Source organism: Gigantopelta aegis, chromosome 6, assembly GCF_016097555.1.
Source record: "Gigantopelta aegis isolate Gae_Host chromosome 6, Gae_host_genome, whole genome shotgun sequence".
NCBI classification, from domain to species: Eukaryota; Metazoa; Mollusca; class Gastropoda; order Neomphalida; family Peltospiridae; genus Gigantopelta; species Gigantopelta aegis.
The window spans coordinates 6333676-6351228 of record NC_054704.1 but is presented as its reverse complement, the minus strand read 5'-3'; the positions used below and the strand labels follow the sequence as shown (position 1 = coordinate 6351228).

Genomic DNA, 17553 nt, shown 5'->3' with positions numbered 1-17553 from the left:
CTGGAACAGTTATGATTTTAGCTGTTACTGCATTGGACACAGTAACCCTGGAACAGTTATGATTCTAGCTGTTGCTGCATTGGACACGAGTAACCCTGGAACAGTCATGATTCTAGCCGTTGCTGTATGCATTGGACATGAGTAACCATGGAACAGTTATGATTCTTGCTGTTGCTGTATGCATTAAGACACTAGTAAGGAAAAGAAAGAAAGAAATGTTTTATTTAACGACGCACTCAACACATTTTATTTATGGTTATATGGCGTCAGACATATGGTTAAGGACCACACAGAGTTTGAGAGGAAACCCGCTGTCGCCACAACATGGGCTACTCTTTCCGATTAGCAGCAAGGGATCTTTTATTTGCACTTCCCACAGGCAGGATAGCACAAACCATGGCCTTTGTTGAACCATTTATGGATCACTGGTCGGTGCAAGTAGTAAGGATGACCGGTTAGTAAACCTGCAACACCGTCCAAATGACCAGCCAGCATAACAAAACAATTCTCATGTTGATAAAATTTTATTGACATTTACTTGTCAGATTATCTCACCTCTTCATAAAGTATAACACACACATTTTGTTGTAGTTCAAAGATACGTCAGTGATTCACAGCGAAAGAAACTGTCAATTTTTTAATACATTTTTCTTAACTGTAATTACTGTAATTTAAAAATACATAATATTTACTTTGTAGAAAAAAAAAGAAAAAAATCTAAAATGTACTAGTTCTTTTATTTCTTATTTATTTACACCAAAAAAAAGAAAAAAGATTGTTTGTTTTGTTTAACAACACCACTAAAGCACATTGATTAATTAATCATCGGCTACTGGATGTCAAACATTTGGTAATTTTTGACATATGGTCTTAGAAAAGAAACCCGCTACATTTTCCCAAGGGATCTTTTATATGCACCATCCCACAGACCAAAAAAAAAGAAGAGGAGAAGACAAATTTACAACTACAATGTTTGGTTATCCTCAATATTAATTGGCCTTGTCAATAAGACATTGTTATGTATTTCTTGATAACACACAATAATAACGATACTTACATGGAAGTAACAGTGTCATTCAGTATTTGTTCACCATTACAATCTCCATTTTCACACCATGGTTAAAGGACAGAAGCAAAGTGATGTAAATTTGATTGTAAGAATAATCTGGATCTTTCCCAATAGACATGCATGGTAATGAAGAGATGTAAATTTTAGCAAGTCTTGCTAATTACGTTTACTCAGGTTTAATTCAGTTCATAACCCAATACATATATAATAAATACAAAGTAGGACAGAAACAGTATGTAGCAACATTAAGCATGCTCATACTGGGAACACAAATGTTTTAAATCCAAAAAGTGGTATTACTGAGAAAACACTTTTAAAATAGTTTATGTGGTGCTCAGTTTGTACCTATATTTTCTTTTCTATCCAAAATAACATGAATCTTTTGTAACAGTCACATTATATATATGATAGTTAGTTTGTTGTTGCAGTAGTTCGTTGTACACATTTGCATATTTTGTTTATTAATGTATAGGGAGATAAAATAGGACTTTATGATCAGTTCGTTCTATGCAGTAGTTCGTTCTAAGCGTCTTCGTTATAAGTGTACTTTACTGTATATATATTGCTGCAAAAAACTATATATTTTTTTTTATTCCCATAACTGTTGTCAGTGTTGACTTTGATAATAACACAAGCAATATGTACACTTTAACAGCAATTCACAACATTTTGAAACAAAAAAGTAGGATCGCTGGACAGCCTGTAAATAAGGCAATCTTTAAATACTTTCTTTAGAAAATATTTACTGGTACTTGAATTTAGCCAAAGAAGACGTGATAAATTACTGCTATGAAATAACTGCTTTGGGATCTACGATGACTATATTTAATGACTAGTGTACATAGTAAAATATGGTATATACTAGTCACAACAATGATTACAGAATGAGATGAAAAAAGTTTTTACCCGTTTTATTATAATAATATCATCTCTTTTAAAATTTGTTTTCAAACTTTTGAATTAACCAACAGAATAGTGTACAAAAAACTATGAGTAACAACAGGACTGCCGTTTTTTTAGACTAGTAATTCTTAAATCAATGTCTATGGTCGTATCTAATACTCTGGCTCTGTACTCAAACATATTTAAGTCAATGTTTGATACCAACAACATAGCTAAAGTATGTAGATAAATATCACGCTAGTGTTAGACTACCAACTGCCAGCACAAGTCGGCCAACTTTCTGTTCTCATGACTTCTATGACTGTCCAGTTGGTAGTATGAGTTTGATTTTTCGTTACAACTGTAAACGACTTCTACGATGATTAGCGCACCCATAAGTTGGCAGTTGGGGAAATTACAACGCAACCGCCGAGTTGGTCAACTTAATTGTGCCAGTTGACAGTGTTATCCTAGCATTACGTATGTTTATGAATAGGGAGTCTGAAGTACAACTTCCATCATTAAATATATATATTATATTATACAGACACGTGTCAACTTAAGTACTAAACATTAGTTAACATGTAAAAACTGACCCAAAAGCCCCAAATTCATGATCATGCAAACTGTCACATACAGATTATTGAACAAACTTAATATCACACACTTGTTAGTGGTGAGAAGATAAAAACTATTCATTTGCCAATTTTAAAAGTAACGGGAAAACATACTCAACATAATATACTCTCTATATGCAAAGAAGGTTTCAAATGTAAATTATAGCATACATAATTTTTAATTTAAAAGTTTCTATAACATACATAAATGTGTAAGGTTCACATTACATACAGTAAACCATAAGGCCTAAAAAAGAAATTGTTTCTGGGAAGTAGCTGAATAAAATTAGGAAGAGATGGTCAAATTCTTTCTTTTTTTACTACCTTCAGTTAAAAACATTATTTACGTAATAACTCTTTTCACTTATATATTACCCGGTCATTAAAATAAAAATTGAAAATGCAAGTATGGTTGGCCTTTTTCTGGGTCGTCAGGTTTTTGAAAACAAAATGTTTTTAAGATCTAACCCAGAACTTCAAATAATAATTATTCAACACCAGTGTATAACAATATGCAATTAAAATTAATTCTTTGTTCAGAAATACAATTTGTTATTTTAAATACATGTAATAAAATTCCACCAATAAACTTGGCAAGTCATTTTGTTAAATGAAATACATGACTGCTGACAACCGTGATCCATCTTCACATGAACATACCTGTAGTACCAAATTTCACAAATCGTTTTGATAGATACTTCCCGAAGTAAAAAAAGTTTTAAGTCATAATTTTTTCCTTCAATTTCCCCTATATTTGTCTCAAATAAAACAAATCAACTGCCTACACTGATCCACTTGCTGTTTGGCCAGATTACAGCAAACCAATATTATTTGATGACAGTCTTCGATTTTAGACAAAATAACAATATGTACAGCATTCAGCAACATCAATATGTCAACCAACTTGATTAGAAAACAATTATGCTAAGTACAGGCTAGGTGGGGATACCAGACAGTGTTTTCCTAGACTCTGCCAGTACTGCAATAATGATTCAGCATTCAGTTGTAAGGCTGGCAAGTTATGAGGTTGCATGCTGGCACCAGCTCCCACCCAGAGAGCCAGTATCACCGGATCAGTGGGGAGGTTCAAGGCCAGTACGTAAGACTTTTCTCTCGGTGACCGTAACCTGCCCCCCACAGAAAACACAGATAGCCGAGGTGTGTGCCCAGGACAGTGTGTGTGAACCGTAAGTAGATATATCTGTGGAAGGAAATGAAGATACAGTGAAACCGGATCTCACCGGGGACCTAATATTTATCACATTTAGACAGGATCCAGGGTTTACAAGTCGCATTTTACAATTTAGAAAATTTGAGACTATGAAACTTGGCCGGTTTTGACAGGATTCTGGTTTGTTCAGGGTTCCATTTAGACAGGTTGCACTGTATAACGAAAGTGACAGTAATGGTGTCAAGTCAGTTTATTCTGTCAGTATAATTGTACTAAAATGTGTCAACCACTAATTTAATATGGATTCACAGTTTTCTATAATTTACTCACCGTACTATCATTTTTAATGAAAATATTTCACACCAAGTCATTAATGAAAACTAAATTTAAATACAAGTTCTTATGTTTGAAATGATACAAGTGTATATCTAGCAATAAACACATAATTTTGTCTGTCCGATTACAGAATGTATCTAACAATCTATTTTTTTTTTCATAATAATAATAAATTTAGTTTAAGAGCTGCATGCTAAAATACATGTTTTTGTAATGTGTCACAGCTCAAAAGTTATCTATAAAATATTTAGATTTCAAATAACGCAATATATTCTTGGAGACAACTGTAAACAATATTATCTTCAAAATCGGACTGCTGTTGAAATGGTAAACTGATGAGACAAACTAACAACTGGTCTTTGGTGTTGCTTCCTTAATCAGTGAAAACAAATGCAACCATTATTCCTCATGTAGTCGCTGGACATCAGTGCAGTCCATACTGTTTGACAACCAGGGCTGTCTGGAGTCTATACGGGACAAGAGATGTCGATGATGATCATTCAAATTTAACACAGACATCCATCCTAGTCCGTCACATAGGTAAGGATGACTCTGTAACTTCAGTCAAACCACAGAATTTGTCACATGTAACCTGGTGATGCAACACTCTCTCCAACAAGATACCAAAACACATTCTAACCACATGAATGAATAAAATGATCCAAATGACATATGGATTAAAAACGAACCATTTTTAATTCTCGTCCCATGTCTGTTGATAACAAGAACCAAAAATGTTATGAATGCTATACAAGGAGATTGTGTGAATGTGTTGGTTTTTTCCCAGGCCAGGCTTCCTTTGCATATTTCTTCTTTTTCGGTTCTTTGGAAGGTTCTTCTGGCGTGAATCCAATGATTTGAGGCTTTTCCAAAGGAGGTGGAGCCGCCTCGTGCTCGAGATCTGGAGCCAGGTTTGGCACAGGCAGTCCGAGTTTTGCGGCAATGCTGTATGTACTTCCAAGTGCTGACGTACCAGCCACACCTGCCGCAGGTAGATCTCCATACAGGTGTGTTCCGTACGAAAAGTTCTGTAAACGTTTTGTTATTGTGTCTGTTATGCTTCCGGCCTGCTGAGACCCAATGTCTAGTTTTGCTTTCTGTAATAAAAATGAAAATATCATTAAGTCCCTTGAAGTTCTTACTCAAAATATATATATTTTAAATCACATGATAATCATAATTTTCTTTTCTGACTAACAATATGTGGTGGTTCATTACAGATTTTAAAAAAGCAACAACAATTAATTCCTCACCAAAAGTATAAAACATAGTAGAATATTTAATTAAATACACCAACAAAAATAAATTGCAAGTTCATCTGAAGTCATCAAAATGTTACAGAAAACAAATCTTGTAAACAGATGCCAGAAACAAAGCTAACTACAATTTCATGCAAATTATATCTTGATTTCTAATCAAATATTAGCCCTGTTTTGACTTAAAGAAAAAATTCTCCAAGCTTATGTTATGTGTGCAAGTAAGATATAAAATGATGTCATTGAGTTTCAAGTACAAGGCATATAATGACAACATCATCCAGGGTTCATACACTTCGAACATTTTCATTTTCCAGGACTTTTAAGCACTATTTTGGTTTATTTCCCAGGACTTTTAATATTTTTACCTCAATACCACTGAAATGTTAAACGTAACTTGACTGATATAACTTGAAATGCATTTCAGCAACATCTGTTACCAGCTGTTAATAACATTACTATACTAACAAGACCTAAGAGTGCTCAGAACAGATGAAAAAACCCAGTTATGCCCAAATTAATGAGATCTAAAACCCTGATAGAATAATAATCTATCAAAGTATTTTTTTTTAAAAAGCCTTGTAATTCCCTTACAAATAAGCAATAAATAAATAAACAATATACTGGGGTGTCGTTATATAAAAATAAATAAATAAATTTTATGTTTAATTTATATTATCCAGATTTTTTAAATTAAAAAACAACACTCTTCTACCCAAACCTATGAAGAAACAAAAATATTAATATTTAAATACCAATATTATCCAGATTTAATATCCTTCCCACCCCCCACAAAAAATACAAAAAAAAAAATATCCGTCAAAAAACGTCTAAACCATAATGAATACATTTACTGTATTACATTTATAGGTCAGTGCTTACAGAGTACAGGTACATGTACTTTAAATCATCATTTATTTGTGGTTTTTGTAAAGTACCTAGTGATAAAATTACATAAATCATATAAACATGTTTCACTTTCATTAATAATTATTTTCAACTCATTAGTGACATCATGTTTCAAATATGAAATTTACCGGAATAATACCCGTTTCAATGAGTAACTAAATGTCAATCACATTATTTATTGATAGCACAAAAATAAACTCTGAAGTGGACTTGTTACCACCATTTTATTTCACAAACAATCAAAACTAACAATAAAATGATTGTTTATTTAGTTAATTGGTCTCTTCGTTGACTTGCCTGGACGTGTGGATAACACGCATTGATATGTGGATACCGTCTTGATGTGTATTCAGTCATCTAAGACTTCAATGGAGATCAAAAGAACATGTCTCAACTACAAGTTCTCAACTTTTACATGAGTCTCGCTGCACAGAAGTATAGCAGATATAAGCCTTAGGAGTATTTGTTTTGTTGAAGGCGCTGGCTACAGCTATCTACTGAATTATTTATCTTTGACAATAGTTTTGAACTCACATCAGAAACAAGACTGCTGACAGTTACATAATTTATTCAACCAATCACGAGCTGTGTTCATTTCTGTCCATGCCTTCTCACTGTGCATATATTTTAACAGCTGACCAATGGCAGTCGACCTCTTATAATTACCGCTGCGTGAAGGATATTGTTTGAAACCAGACACAATTATTTATAAATATATTTTCCAAATAATTATTATTAATGAAGAAAAAATAAAATAATTTGAGGACTTTTCAATAGGTTAACTAATTTTTCCAGGAGTTTTAAGCACTTTCCAGGATGAAAATAAAATTTAAGCATTTTTCAGGATTTTCCAGGATGCGTGTGAACCCTGATCATCAAATACTAAATGTTCTGGCCTAAATTTACGAAGCCTGTTTGTCTTAAACACATGGGTTTAAACATTGTAAATACATGTAGCTACACACATGAAAGACAAAAACAGGCTTTGTAACTTTAGCCTCGATATTTTACTCTTGAGTGTTGCAGATGACAGAATGAGGACAACTCTCACCTTCTTTGGAATAACCATTGTGGTGACAAGGTTTCTGAATCGGCCAACTGTTGGATCGATATCCTCTGTAAACCACAAACAAATCATTCATGAATAGTCTATAAATCTATCAATCTATCACTGTAAGTGTTCTATAATTACTGGTATAAGGAAGGCCATGTTATGTGCTGTCCTGTTTGTGGGAAAGTGCATACAAAAGATCTCGTGGCTAATGGAAAAATGAAGCTGGTTTCCTCTGAAGACTCAGTGTCAGAATTACTAATGCCCGACATCAAATAGCTAACGATTAAGTAATCAATGTGCTCTACTGGTGTCTTTAAACAAAACAAACTTGAACTTTATTTTATATTTGTATTCTCACCTCATCAGTGGGATACAATATTGTGTGAATTTATCAATTTTATACCATTTGTGACTGTTATACATAGGTAAATTAACAAAAAATGACAAACAATTCTTATATAAAATACCTGTACAACACTGGATATATTACCTGGATTGATTATTTCATCTTCTTCAAAGAAGCTTACACTGACAGATTTGTGTTTTCGTTTGAGAGGGTTCGGGACGTCAGTCACTTCAACTAACGATGCAATCCGCCGATTATGTGCAGTGTTAAACTCTGTCAGATTCTAAAAAAAACACAAATACAAAAACAATTAACATACATACTCACAAGTAACCAAATACACTGCAGTTGTTAAAAAGAAGCAAATGTGCTGGCATATGACGCCCATTTAAAAATAAAAACTGAAATGATCTTTTGAAAGCTGAAAATGCTAAAACATGCTCAACTAAAGGTAATTTTCAAGAATTGCAGATAAAATATAATTTATTTTGTGAAAATATTTCTAAAGAAAAGTTAATAAGATAAAATACTAAAAATCACATCTCTGAATGTACTTTATAAAAATATAATGTGCTTAAAAAATTGGTAATCAATATTAATAATGCCATCAAACAGTACTGTATAACATTAAAGGGACATTCCTGAATTTGCTGCAATTTTTAAGATGTTACCGACTAACAGAGACTTTTTAGCGATTGTAATTACATATCAAATATATTTTTTCTGCATAAAATATTACTTGCTGTATATTAAACATGTTTCTGATCATTCTAATATTTGTACCAGGTTAAATTTCATTTTATTTCCCAAAATATTTTTTTTTCGTTCGTACGAAATTATTTGAAGATAAAATCCAGTTTGGGCTTCTTACAAAATATTAAGACGACCAAAAACACATTGAATATACCGACACTGATATGCAAAACAAGAAAATATATTTAATATGTAAATTTAATCGTAGAAATATTTTATAAGACGGAAACATCTTATAATACAGCTAACCAGAGTATGACAAATATTTTGAAAAGTCACTAGCCACAGGGCTAGTGGGTTTGTGAAAACCACTAGCCCACCAAGATAAAGCACTAGCCCAAATTCCTGATCAATTATAACTGGATTTTTATATAAGTGTTGTAACATTACACATTTACGAGTATAACAGTAAAAGAAAAACAAACACTTAAATCATGTTGTAACTTTCAGTTTTTTGTCGTGTTGTATGTTTAGTTTTTTGTCAAGTGTGATCCATCGTCATTGTTACGTTTTCGCTTTTGTTCTCCCCCTGGGGACAAAATAATTGAACAAACTCATGGTTGCTATCTAAAACCACTATCAAAATAATTAAATTTAAATAAGGGTACGACAGTGTGACACACGGTAATAGATGTTTCAGTGTATTCGGTAGGGCCCTACATTTAGGGCCTTACTATTTATGTCACCAGGAACGGTGATGTCAATTGCTCAAATACAGGGCATTATCCCGTGTTAGACCGATATCAAAAGAATATAACGGCGACATCTAATCCGTTGTTAATTGATGAACCAAAAAGGTATCATCTTGTATCGGCAGCTGTGACGCATTATCTTATCCAGACCGCTACACGTTAATAGGCCAAGCAGAGTCATTGCATGTGCGGTTACCATTAAAGTAAACTGTTGTCAGCGAAGTGTTATATTAGAAAACAATAGGTAAATAAAACAAACACTGAAATTCAAAGCATGACTGGGGTTTACTTGATTGAGATTAACCTGTCGTCGCGATTGGTGATTTCCAAGTTCTTAGCCTAAAACATATGTGCGAGATTAACTACCACATGACGTGTCCAACCAATCAAAACACGCATGTCATTAGACTTATTTCCTGTGCCAGAAATTTGAAAAGGAAAAGTAAACAATGCATGCTGTAACTGGCGATGTAGAGATAGCATGTTACTGCAGTTTGCAGACCGAGTTCAAGTGGATTATTATTAAATACTGATTGCGTTGTTGATATTATTCGATGACAAACGTCACAATCAAATTTATTAAACGAAATTTCAACCGAGAGAAAAAGAAAAAACACACCCACGATCGAGCGATAAGGAGGGGGGTGGAAACCAGTAGCACTGCGGGCTAGTGGTTTTGCGTTTCTCACTAGCCCGAACTTAAAAACCACTAGCCACGGGAGTCGGGCTAGCGGATTTGTCGAACTCTGCAGCTAACTCAGGAATGTCCCTTTAATATCTGCATACAGATATTTTTAGCACTACAAAATCTGACCTGAATTTTAATTTTACACTTATACCATTCCACAATAAACAAATCATTTTCAAAATATAATCAACACTGAAATCAACATACACATATAAATCACTGGTATTTTGTTACTAACAATATGCGAGGTAACACTAGTTGGTCACTGTACTCATATTACCCATTGATGCAGCTATGTAAGAATTCTCACAACTTACATCCAGTTCAGTTTCGGACTCGGGTAAACCCAACAAGCTAACATCATGCTCCTCCACCCGTTTGCCGTCTTCCAGTGGCTGACTTGCAAGAGGTTGTGGCCTCTCTCGGATTATGTATATTCGTGTAGATGCACCAAAATGTATTTCACTGTCAATTGGAACATTCTGCGGTTTCTTTTTTTCTAATCGTATTTGACCGAGATATGTCCCATGTGCTAAAAAATAAGTTGACCAAAGAACAGTGAATAATATTTTTAAAATGGGAATTATTAATAAATATAATAGTCTAGTTATTATAAAAAATCATATCTGTTTGACAAGTTATGATCAGTATAACAACAGTAATAATCCAAATAATTGGGAATACTGAACACTAATCAAAGTGACATCTTAAAGATAGAGCACAATGCAGGAAACATTTTGTTCAGTATCGCGTCGTGATTTGCTACGTAAATTCAGAGATTGCTGCACAATTTTAAAACATTAAACAGTAGATGCTAATCAATTTTCAATTGACTAGAAATATTGCAAATCAAGATTTTGAAAACAAAATGTTCCCAGCATTGATTTATTGGATGTCAAACATTTGGTAATTCTGACACATAGTGTTAGAGAGGAAACATGCTACATTTTTCCATTCATAGCAAGGGATCTTTTATATGCACTATTCCACAGACAGCACATACCACAGCCGTTGATATACCAGTTGTGGTGCACTGGGTGGAAGAAGAAACAGCCCAATCGATTCTAGACTGACTGGGCATCAGGCGAGTGCTTTACCACTGGGCTAAGTCCAGCCTGTAAGTATACACAGATGAATTTACATATTTTCATACGATCAGCAATATAAATCAGAATTTAATTTACAAAATGTTTCTTTAACTTCTTAGTGCAAAAGGGATCAATTTTAGTGTTTGACAGATGTTTAAAATGTCAGTAGCCCTCATGGAAGCTTTAGCTAGTGCCCTATGTATAAGTGATCTAGTTGATCATTTCCACTAGTGCAAATCAAACATTCACTAGTCGGGACCGATGATTTGTGGATTTGTTCAACCCTGGCAATATGCATTGCAATTTTTAAAATAACTTAAACCCTAATAGAAAAAAATTTAAAATCTCTAAGACACACACAGTAACATTGTATAAAATCTATGGAATGAAAAACGATGTGTAACTCACTGCTGCCAAGATCCATAAGAAAAGGGCGAGAAAGTCGTTTGTGCCACATTAGGGCGGAATGGACACGTGAACAGGAAGCATGGTCAATACAAAAGTCACAAAGCTGTTTGTTTCTTCCGAAAAAATAACACTTCTTCTCATCAATCATTAGTTTCTGAAAAATAAACAAGATGACAGCTAAATATCTGTCACATTCAATCTAAAAAAATAAGATAAATCTTACCAATTATCCATTTTTAAAAACTAAAATAGATTTGCAAGACAAAAAGCCTTAAAATGTCAGTAAATTTTTTTTGTTAATCATAGTCAATGACACTTACAAATGTATTATAACTGTTAGTTTTAACAAAGTAAGGCAAAATACACAAATATATATGAATAACCTGTATGTGTGTTTGTGTTTGTGCGTGTGTGTGTTTATGTATGTGTGTGTGTTTATGTGTGTGTGTTTATACATGTGTGTGTGTGTGTGTGTGTGTTTATGCATGTGTGTGTGTGTGTGTTTCTGTGTGCTGTTGTATGCATGTATGCTAAATATTTACAAAACAGCAGATAACATTGGAGATGGCTCCTAAAAAGTAAAAAAAAAAAACCTGCCTCGTTGGTGCAGTGGTTAAGCCATCGGACTACAGGTTGGTAGGTACTGGGTTCGGATCCCAGTCGAGGCATGGGATTTTTAATCCAAATACCGACTCCAAACCCTGAGTGAGTGCTCCGCAAGGCTCAATGGGTAGGTGTAAACCACTTGCACCGACCAGTGATCCATAACTGGTTCAACAAAGGCCATGGTTTGTGCTATCCTGCCTGTGGGAAGCGCAAATAAAAGATCCCTTGCCGCCTATTGTAAAAGAGTAGCCTATGTGCAGACAGCGGGTTTCCTCTAAAAAAACAGTGTCAGAATGACCATATGTTTGACATCCAATAGCCGATCATAAGATAAAAAATCAATGTGCTCTAGTGGTGTCATTAAATAAAACAAACTTTACTCTTTTTTTTAAAGTAAAAGATACGTACTGAAATCTAAAATACATGACCTAGTGATATGAACTGTGACCTAATGATATGATAAAATCCATCATCTGATCAACAAACCTGAACCATTTTGCCATCTTTCATGACATCCAAATGAAGACCAGGTGGTGGTTTGCCTGCCCTGTAACAAAATCAAACATTAAATAACAAAATAAAACAATCTCTCACAACACAAGGGGACTGAACAGCACAGCATACGGGAACTGGATAGTACTATTTTAAAAATTACAACACTGTGAAGTCAATTTGTACCATTATATGAAGTCACAAATGACTCATTTCACACTACTCTCGAGTCAATTAATACCACTGTGATGAGAAGTCATTTTGTACAATATTGTAATTTCTAATCATCAAAATACACTAATTTAAATTTCATGACTTTCATGACTTAGTTTTTAATGACACATATACGCACATTCCATTGTGCAGGGTGTGCACTTTGGATTTTTTTTACTTGCCATTCGTTTGAGTCATGTCAGCACTTTGACTCGCCTGTGGAATGTTTGAGTAGCCCAAATTTTAAAATTTGTTTTAAAGCGGCAGTATCCGGAATATTTTTATTATTTAAGCATATAAAACAGAAAATCCAATTACATTTGGTGCATATATGATGCTGCACTCCACATTGATTTCACTACACTGGCTTATCCAGGTCAAAAACAAAGCCAGTTTTTCGAAAGTGGGACACTTTGACGGGCTCCTACCGATCTCGGTTTTCATTGGCTTATCATAAGTGTTGAATTCCCCAAGAGATCACGTGAGATTTCGCAATTTTTTAACAAATTTAACTGTCTTGATTGAGGGGTCGTCTCATATCTCCAAAACATATTTATATCCATAGAGGTATGGTACGCCTTTCCAGGGGCCGGTGGGTAGGAGAATTTGCCTTGGAATTTTGACAGTGGCCAGCTGTTGGCATACGCATTACATGTAAGGGGGTGTTACTAATTACGTAACGCTCTAGGGGTAGAGAAAGAGGGTACTGTGTTAGATTTACGTAACATTTCCCAAGACTATATGTTATTTTATTCATTACTTAGACCTAAAAAGGGGGTATTTTTTGGAAATGCGCGTTCAGTCTAGGATCGATCCCCATCGGCGGGTATATAAAAGACTATGGTATGTGATATCCTGCCTGTGGGATGGTACATATAAACAATCCCTTGCTAAAAAAAATGTAGCGGTTTTCCAAGGTGTGTGTGCAGGGATTTCAGCGGAGTTGGGGTTATAGACTGTGTTGAGCGAAGTTTATATGGGGCCATGTTCCCCCAGAAAATACATTTCAATTTTTTTTTAAGCATGGGCAAGTACGGGTTTCGACCTCCAATACCCTCCCCCTGCACATGCACCTGATTCCTCTCTAAGATTATATGTCAAAATTACCAAATGTTAGACATCCAACAGCAGATGGAAGGAAGGATAGGATATTTTTTATTCAACACATTTTATTTACCGTTGTATGGCGTCGGATGATTATTAAATCAATATGCTCCAACTTTGATGTCGTTAAACACCCCACCTAACTTTACCCTTTCCAAACGAAAGAATATTTATTTCAATTTGTTGATTTTAACACGTAGAATTAAGAAGTGAAAACGTTCATTGTCTACTTTAGTATATTTTATTTAAAAAAATATATATACATGATTAATGTGTTACTAGTATACAAACTAAATGTTGAAAGTTCTACTAACACTTTATAAAATATTAATTTTGAAATAGGAAGGTATGATTGTCGATAATATGTTGTCAAGATCAAACCGGTTTTAACGAAAGACTCCAGTACGGTATCCTCAACCGAACGTTCTTCGTACAGCGCAAGATTTCTTTTTAAGTTTTTGAGACGAACCCTACAATTTGAAATCGTCTAACGCACGTGTTAACTGAAACTGACAACAGGCTGTCGTTTGTGCTTTTCCGAGCTATGGCGGCACAGGCGACGAATCATGTGCGTACTTTTGACGATCTCCATTCATAGTGAACACACATGAGCTTTTAAAAGTGCATTTGAGCTTGTATTTCATATTTGTACATGATGTTATAATATGGTAACCAGAGAATGTAACTTTAAACAAATAATGTGTTGAACAAAAAAAGGACCGGTCTATGCACTTGATCTAATGTGAAACAGATTCAGACATCATCAAAACAATGGAATCAGAATTGTGTGAATTAGAATCATAAATTGTACAGTGAATATACAAATGGGATTGGGGGCGAGTTGACCAAACACTGGGGCAAGTTGGTTATATTTTAGGAGAGAGTTGACCAAACTGTTTGGAGCGAGTTGACCAACCACTGAGGCGAGTTTGTAGGGGACGAGTTTGTTTTGGGTCGAGTTGTCCTGCTCCTGAAAAGGGCGTTCCCTGTGGGACGGACTATAGACCCACCACCCACCACAAAATATCCGGCACATGCGTCATTTAGTGTCATGGCAAAGCCATACAAATGGCATGCATGTAAATAAAGTTTTTAAAACACGATCCCAAATTCTGAGAATGATGTTGAATATCGTCAATGTCCCTAACTTTTCAGTTTGTTTTCTCATGAATGGTTCACGCAATCAACATCCGATTTGTTGTTTTCTGCTAGTCGTTCATTTGTGAGGTTTTTGTTCACCAATAAAGTTCAGACAAGTAAGTATCTAAACACAAAACTTTACAAACACCTAAAATCATTAATTTTACAAAGTTGTTTTGGTTTATTCCTTAAAATCACTGATATTGAGTCTACATGACTCATAGAAATTGACTTAAAATGGATGATGATGAATTAACATTTGGTGTGTGTCACATGATCTCACACGTGCCAGATCAACAAGGCCAAATCATTTAATTTTTAAGATTTTTAAGTCCCCTGTTGTTAGAATTTGTTTTTAATTATTATATTCAATCTGCAAAAAGAATGCTACAATTTTGTGCTTCTACTGTAGTGAATAGTATTCATAATCCATTCATAACAATTGTAAATAATTTTGAGTGGATAAATTGTGTTAATTAAGAATCAATTCATTAAAGAATTTTTTTTTTTTACAAACTATTCACTGGTATGAACATAATGCCTATCAGTACTGACATGAAGAGTTTGCGATGAGTGTTGGTAAAATGCAGACTGGACCAGTATGCTTGACAAACTGAATATTTTCTTTTTAAAAATATTAAAACTTATAAGTGTTCGTCAACTGTGCATATTTAGGAAACATATATTTTTCATGTAGTGGCCCTAAAAATGGAAAATGATGAACCGCACATGCGCAGTACGATACTGTTTGCTAATGCATGCGCCTGAACGCAGTTAGAAACGTTGCACACTTTCCTGGCGGGTGCTTCACTTTTCTTTACTAGAATGGATTTGTTTTACGTCCACGGTCAATTTTTCACAGTAACTGATTGAAATTTATTTTGTTTCACATATCGTTGCTGAAAAATGTAAAATAGTATTTCAGTAAATATCGTATTCATGTTTTTGTCGTTAGGTGAACGCAGTTTGGGACGTCAATGCTATATTTGTAGCCAGTACTCTCAGTACCTCTGGTTAAGTCCATTTAGTTCACGACACATGGCCTTACACGTCATGTGCTATCGACAAATATATACAAACAAGTAAATTTTAACTATTTTAAGAGTAAGCTCAAAGAGCGACTGTCAAAGTATTGTTACATTGTATGATCGCAATTGCCGACCGGCTGTAAACAATTCAACTCGAACTGTGCCAACAACCTGCTTAGCCGCAAATTAAATATACCCGATTCGTATGGCTATAAAATCAGCTAAAAACAAAATAATGCCATACAACTATTGCATTTATTACTGACAGAGGCACTGGTGATTTTATATGCATTAGCCATTAGAAGGCATCAATATATTTACCATGATGGAACTTCAAAATTATTTACAAGTGGACGAGACGCCATTGTTGTCAACTACGCTACCTTGTGGACCAAGGGGAGCAACTTCAGCGAGAAACTGTATCCTTAGACTAGTTTCAGTTCGAATTTTACTTGAAATAGCATTATCAGTCACATTGTGGATGTGAGTGGGCATTAAAAACAAACAAATCATTATTAAAGCCCCCCCCCCCCCTACATCAATATACAAGTAATTTGAAATGCATACACACATCTAATTTAGCCTATCAAAAATGCATGGTTTAAAAAAATAAAAAGACACGCTCCCCCCCCCCTCCCCCCCCAAAAAAAAAGAGAGAGAAAGAAAACCCACTCACCCTAACAAATAAAATACCCTTCCCAAACACAGACAACGGGCCTCAGTGGTGCAGTGGTTTAGCCATCCGGGAACAAAAGGCTGGTAGTTACTGGGTTCGCCTCCCGGTACTGGCTCCCACCCAGAGCGAGTTTAATATGACACAGTGGGTAGGCCACTACAGTTACTTCTCTCTCACTAACCACCAAATCACTATCCTGGGCAGACATTTCATAATTGTTTGTGTGTGCCCAGGTCAGCGTGCTTGAACCATACTTGGATATAAGCACGGAAATAACTTTCTTCCAAACCCGTCTAGGATCAATTCCGGTCGGTGGGCCCATTGGGCTATTTTTCGTTATAGCCATTGCTCCTCAACCGTGCTATGTGCTTTCCTGTCTGTGGGATGGTGCATCCCTCGTTGTAAGATAAGTGACATCAAACGGCCACTGATGTAGTATTCTCTGTCCAAGAGATTTTAGAAAAAAAAAAGAAAACAAAAAGAACGCTATGTACAATTAAGTAACCAGTTGTCAGTATATTGACAAATTAAGAATGAATCAAAGACAGAAATAATATGTAATATAAGTTGTAGAAGCATCACGAGGGGTATATGGCTTTTTATGTACCCTCTGTGTGTTCTGTGCCCCCCCCCCCCCCCCCCCCCCTAGCTACGGCTCTGCACTGTGTATATGAAATTAACGTGTGAATGATGCACAAGTCATCTTAAAGTATTTCGGTTCTCAAATTTCTTAGTTTACCTTTTACCTTCAACACACTGACACCTTTTATTTTGTATTTTATTATATATTTATTTATTTACATTTCATTATTAAGAAATTCACACTTCAAACATTTTGTAATGCGATTATATGTTATATAATGCATATATCTTTTTCTGGAAATATATATGTAACAGGTAAAAATCAACCTCCACTGAGGGAATTCGAACCATAGACTCTCAGTACGAGAGCCAGCGCTCTACCAACTGAGCTAATAGTGAAATTCCCACTATATAGCTACTGTCAGTAGGAGCACAATAATTTA

The 17553-nt window shown here is 34.8% G+C and overlaps 1 protein-coding gene across 1 annotated transcript; it reads right to left on the bottom strand.

Annotated features, from left to right (window-relative positions):
- Nucleotides 1-824: 824 nt before the first annotated feature.
- On the bottom strand, nucleotides 825-16347 carry LOC121375522 (nuclear inhibitor of protein phosphatase 1-like). The gene is made up of 7 exons (XM_041503015.1): nucleotides 16174-16347; nucleotides 12362-12422; nucleotides 11270-11423; nucleotides 10091-10305; nucleotides 7785-7923; nucleotides 7292-7356; nucleotides 825-5172 (listed from the first exon to the last, which is right to left on the bottom strand). The coding sequence occupies exons 1-7, from the start codon at nucleotides 16215-16217 to the stop codon at nucleotides 4822-4824; spliced, it is 1029 nt and encodes a 342-aa protein (XP_041358949.1). The 5' UTR covers nucleotides 16218-16347; the 3' UTR covers nucleotides 825-4821.
- Between the last annotated feature and the right edge of the window lie 1206 nt (nucleotides 16348-17553).

Coding starts and splice junctions, on each gene's coding strand:
- LOC121375522 (XM_041503015.1), bottom strand. CDS start 16,217: ATGGCGTCTCGTCCACTTGTAAATAATTTTGAAGTTCCATCATG. Junction 7,924..10,090: donor AGTCCGAAACTGAACTGGAT/GTAAGTTGTGAG, acceptor TGTTTTTTTTAG/AATCTGACAGAGTTTAACAC. Junction 7,357..7,784: donor AGATGAAATAATCAATCCAG/GTAATATATCCA, acceptor TGTGGTTTACAG/AGGATATCGATCCAACAGTT.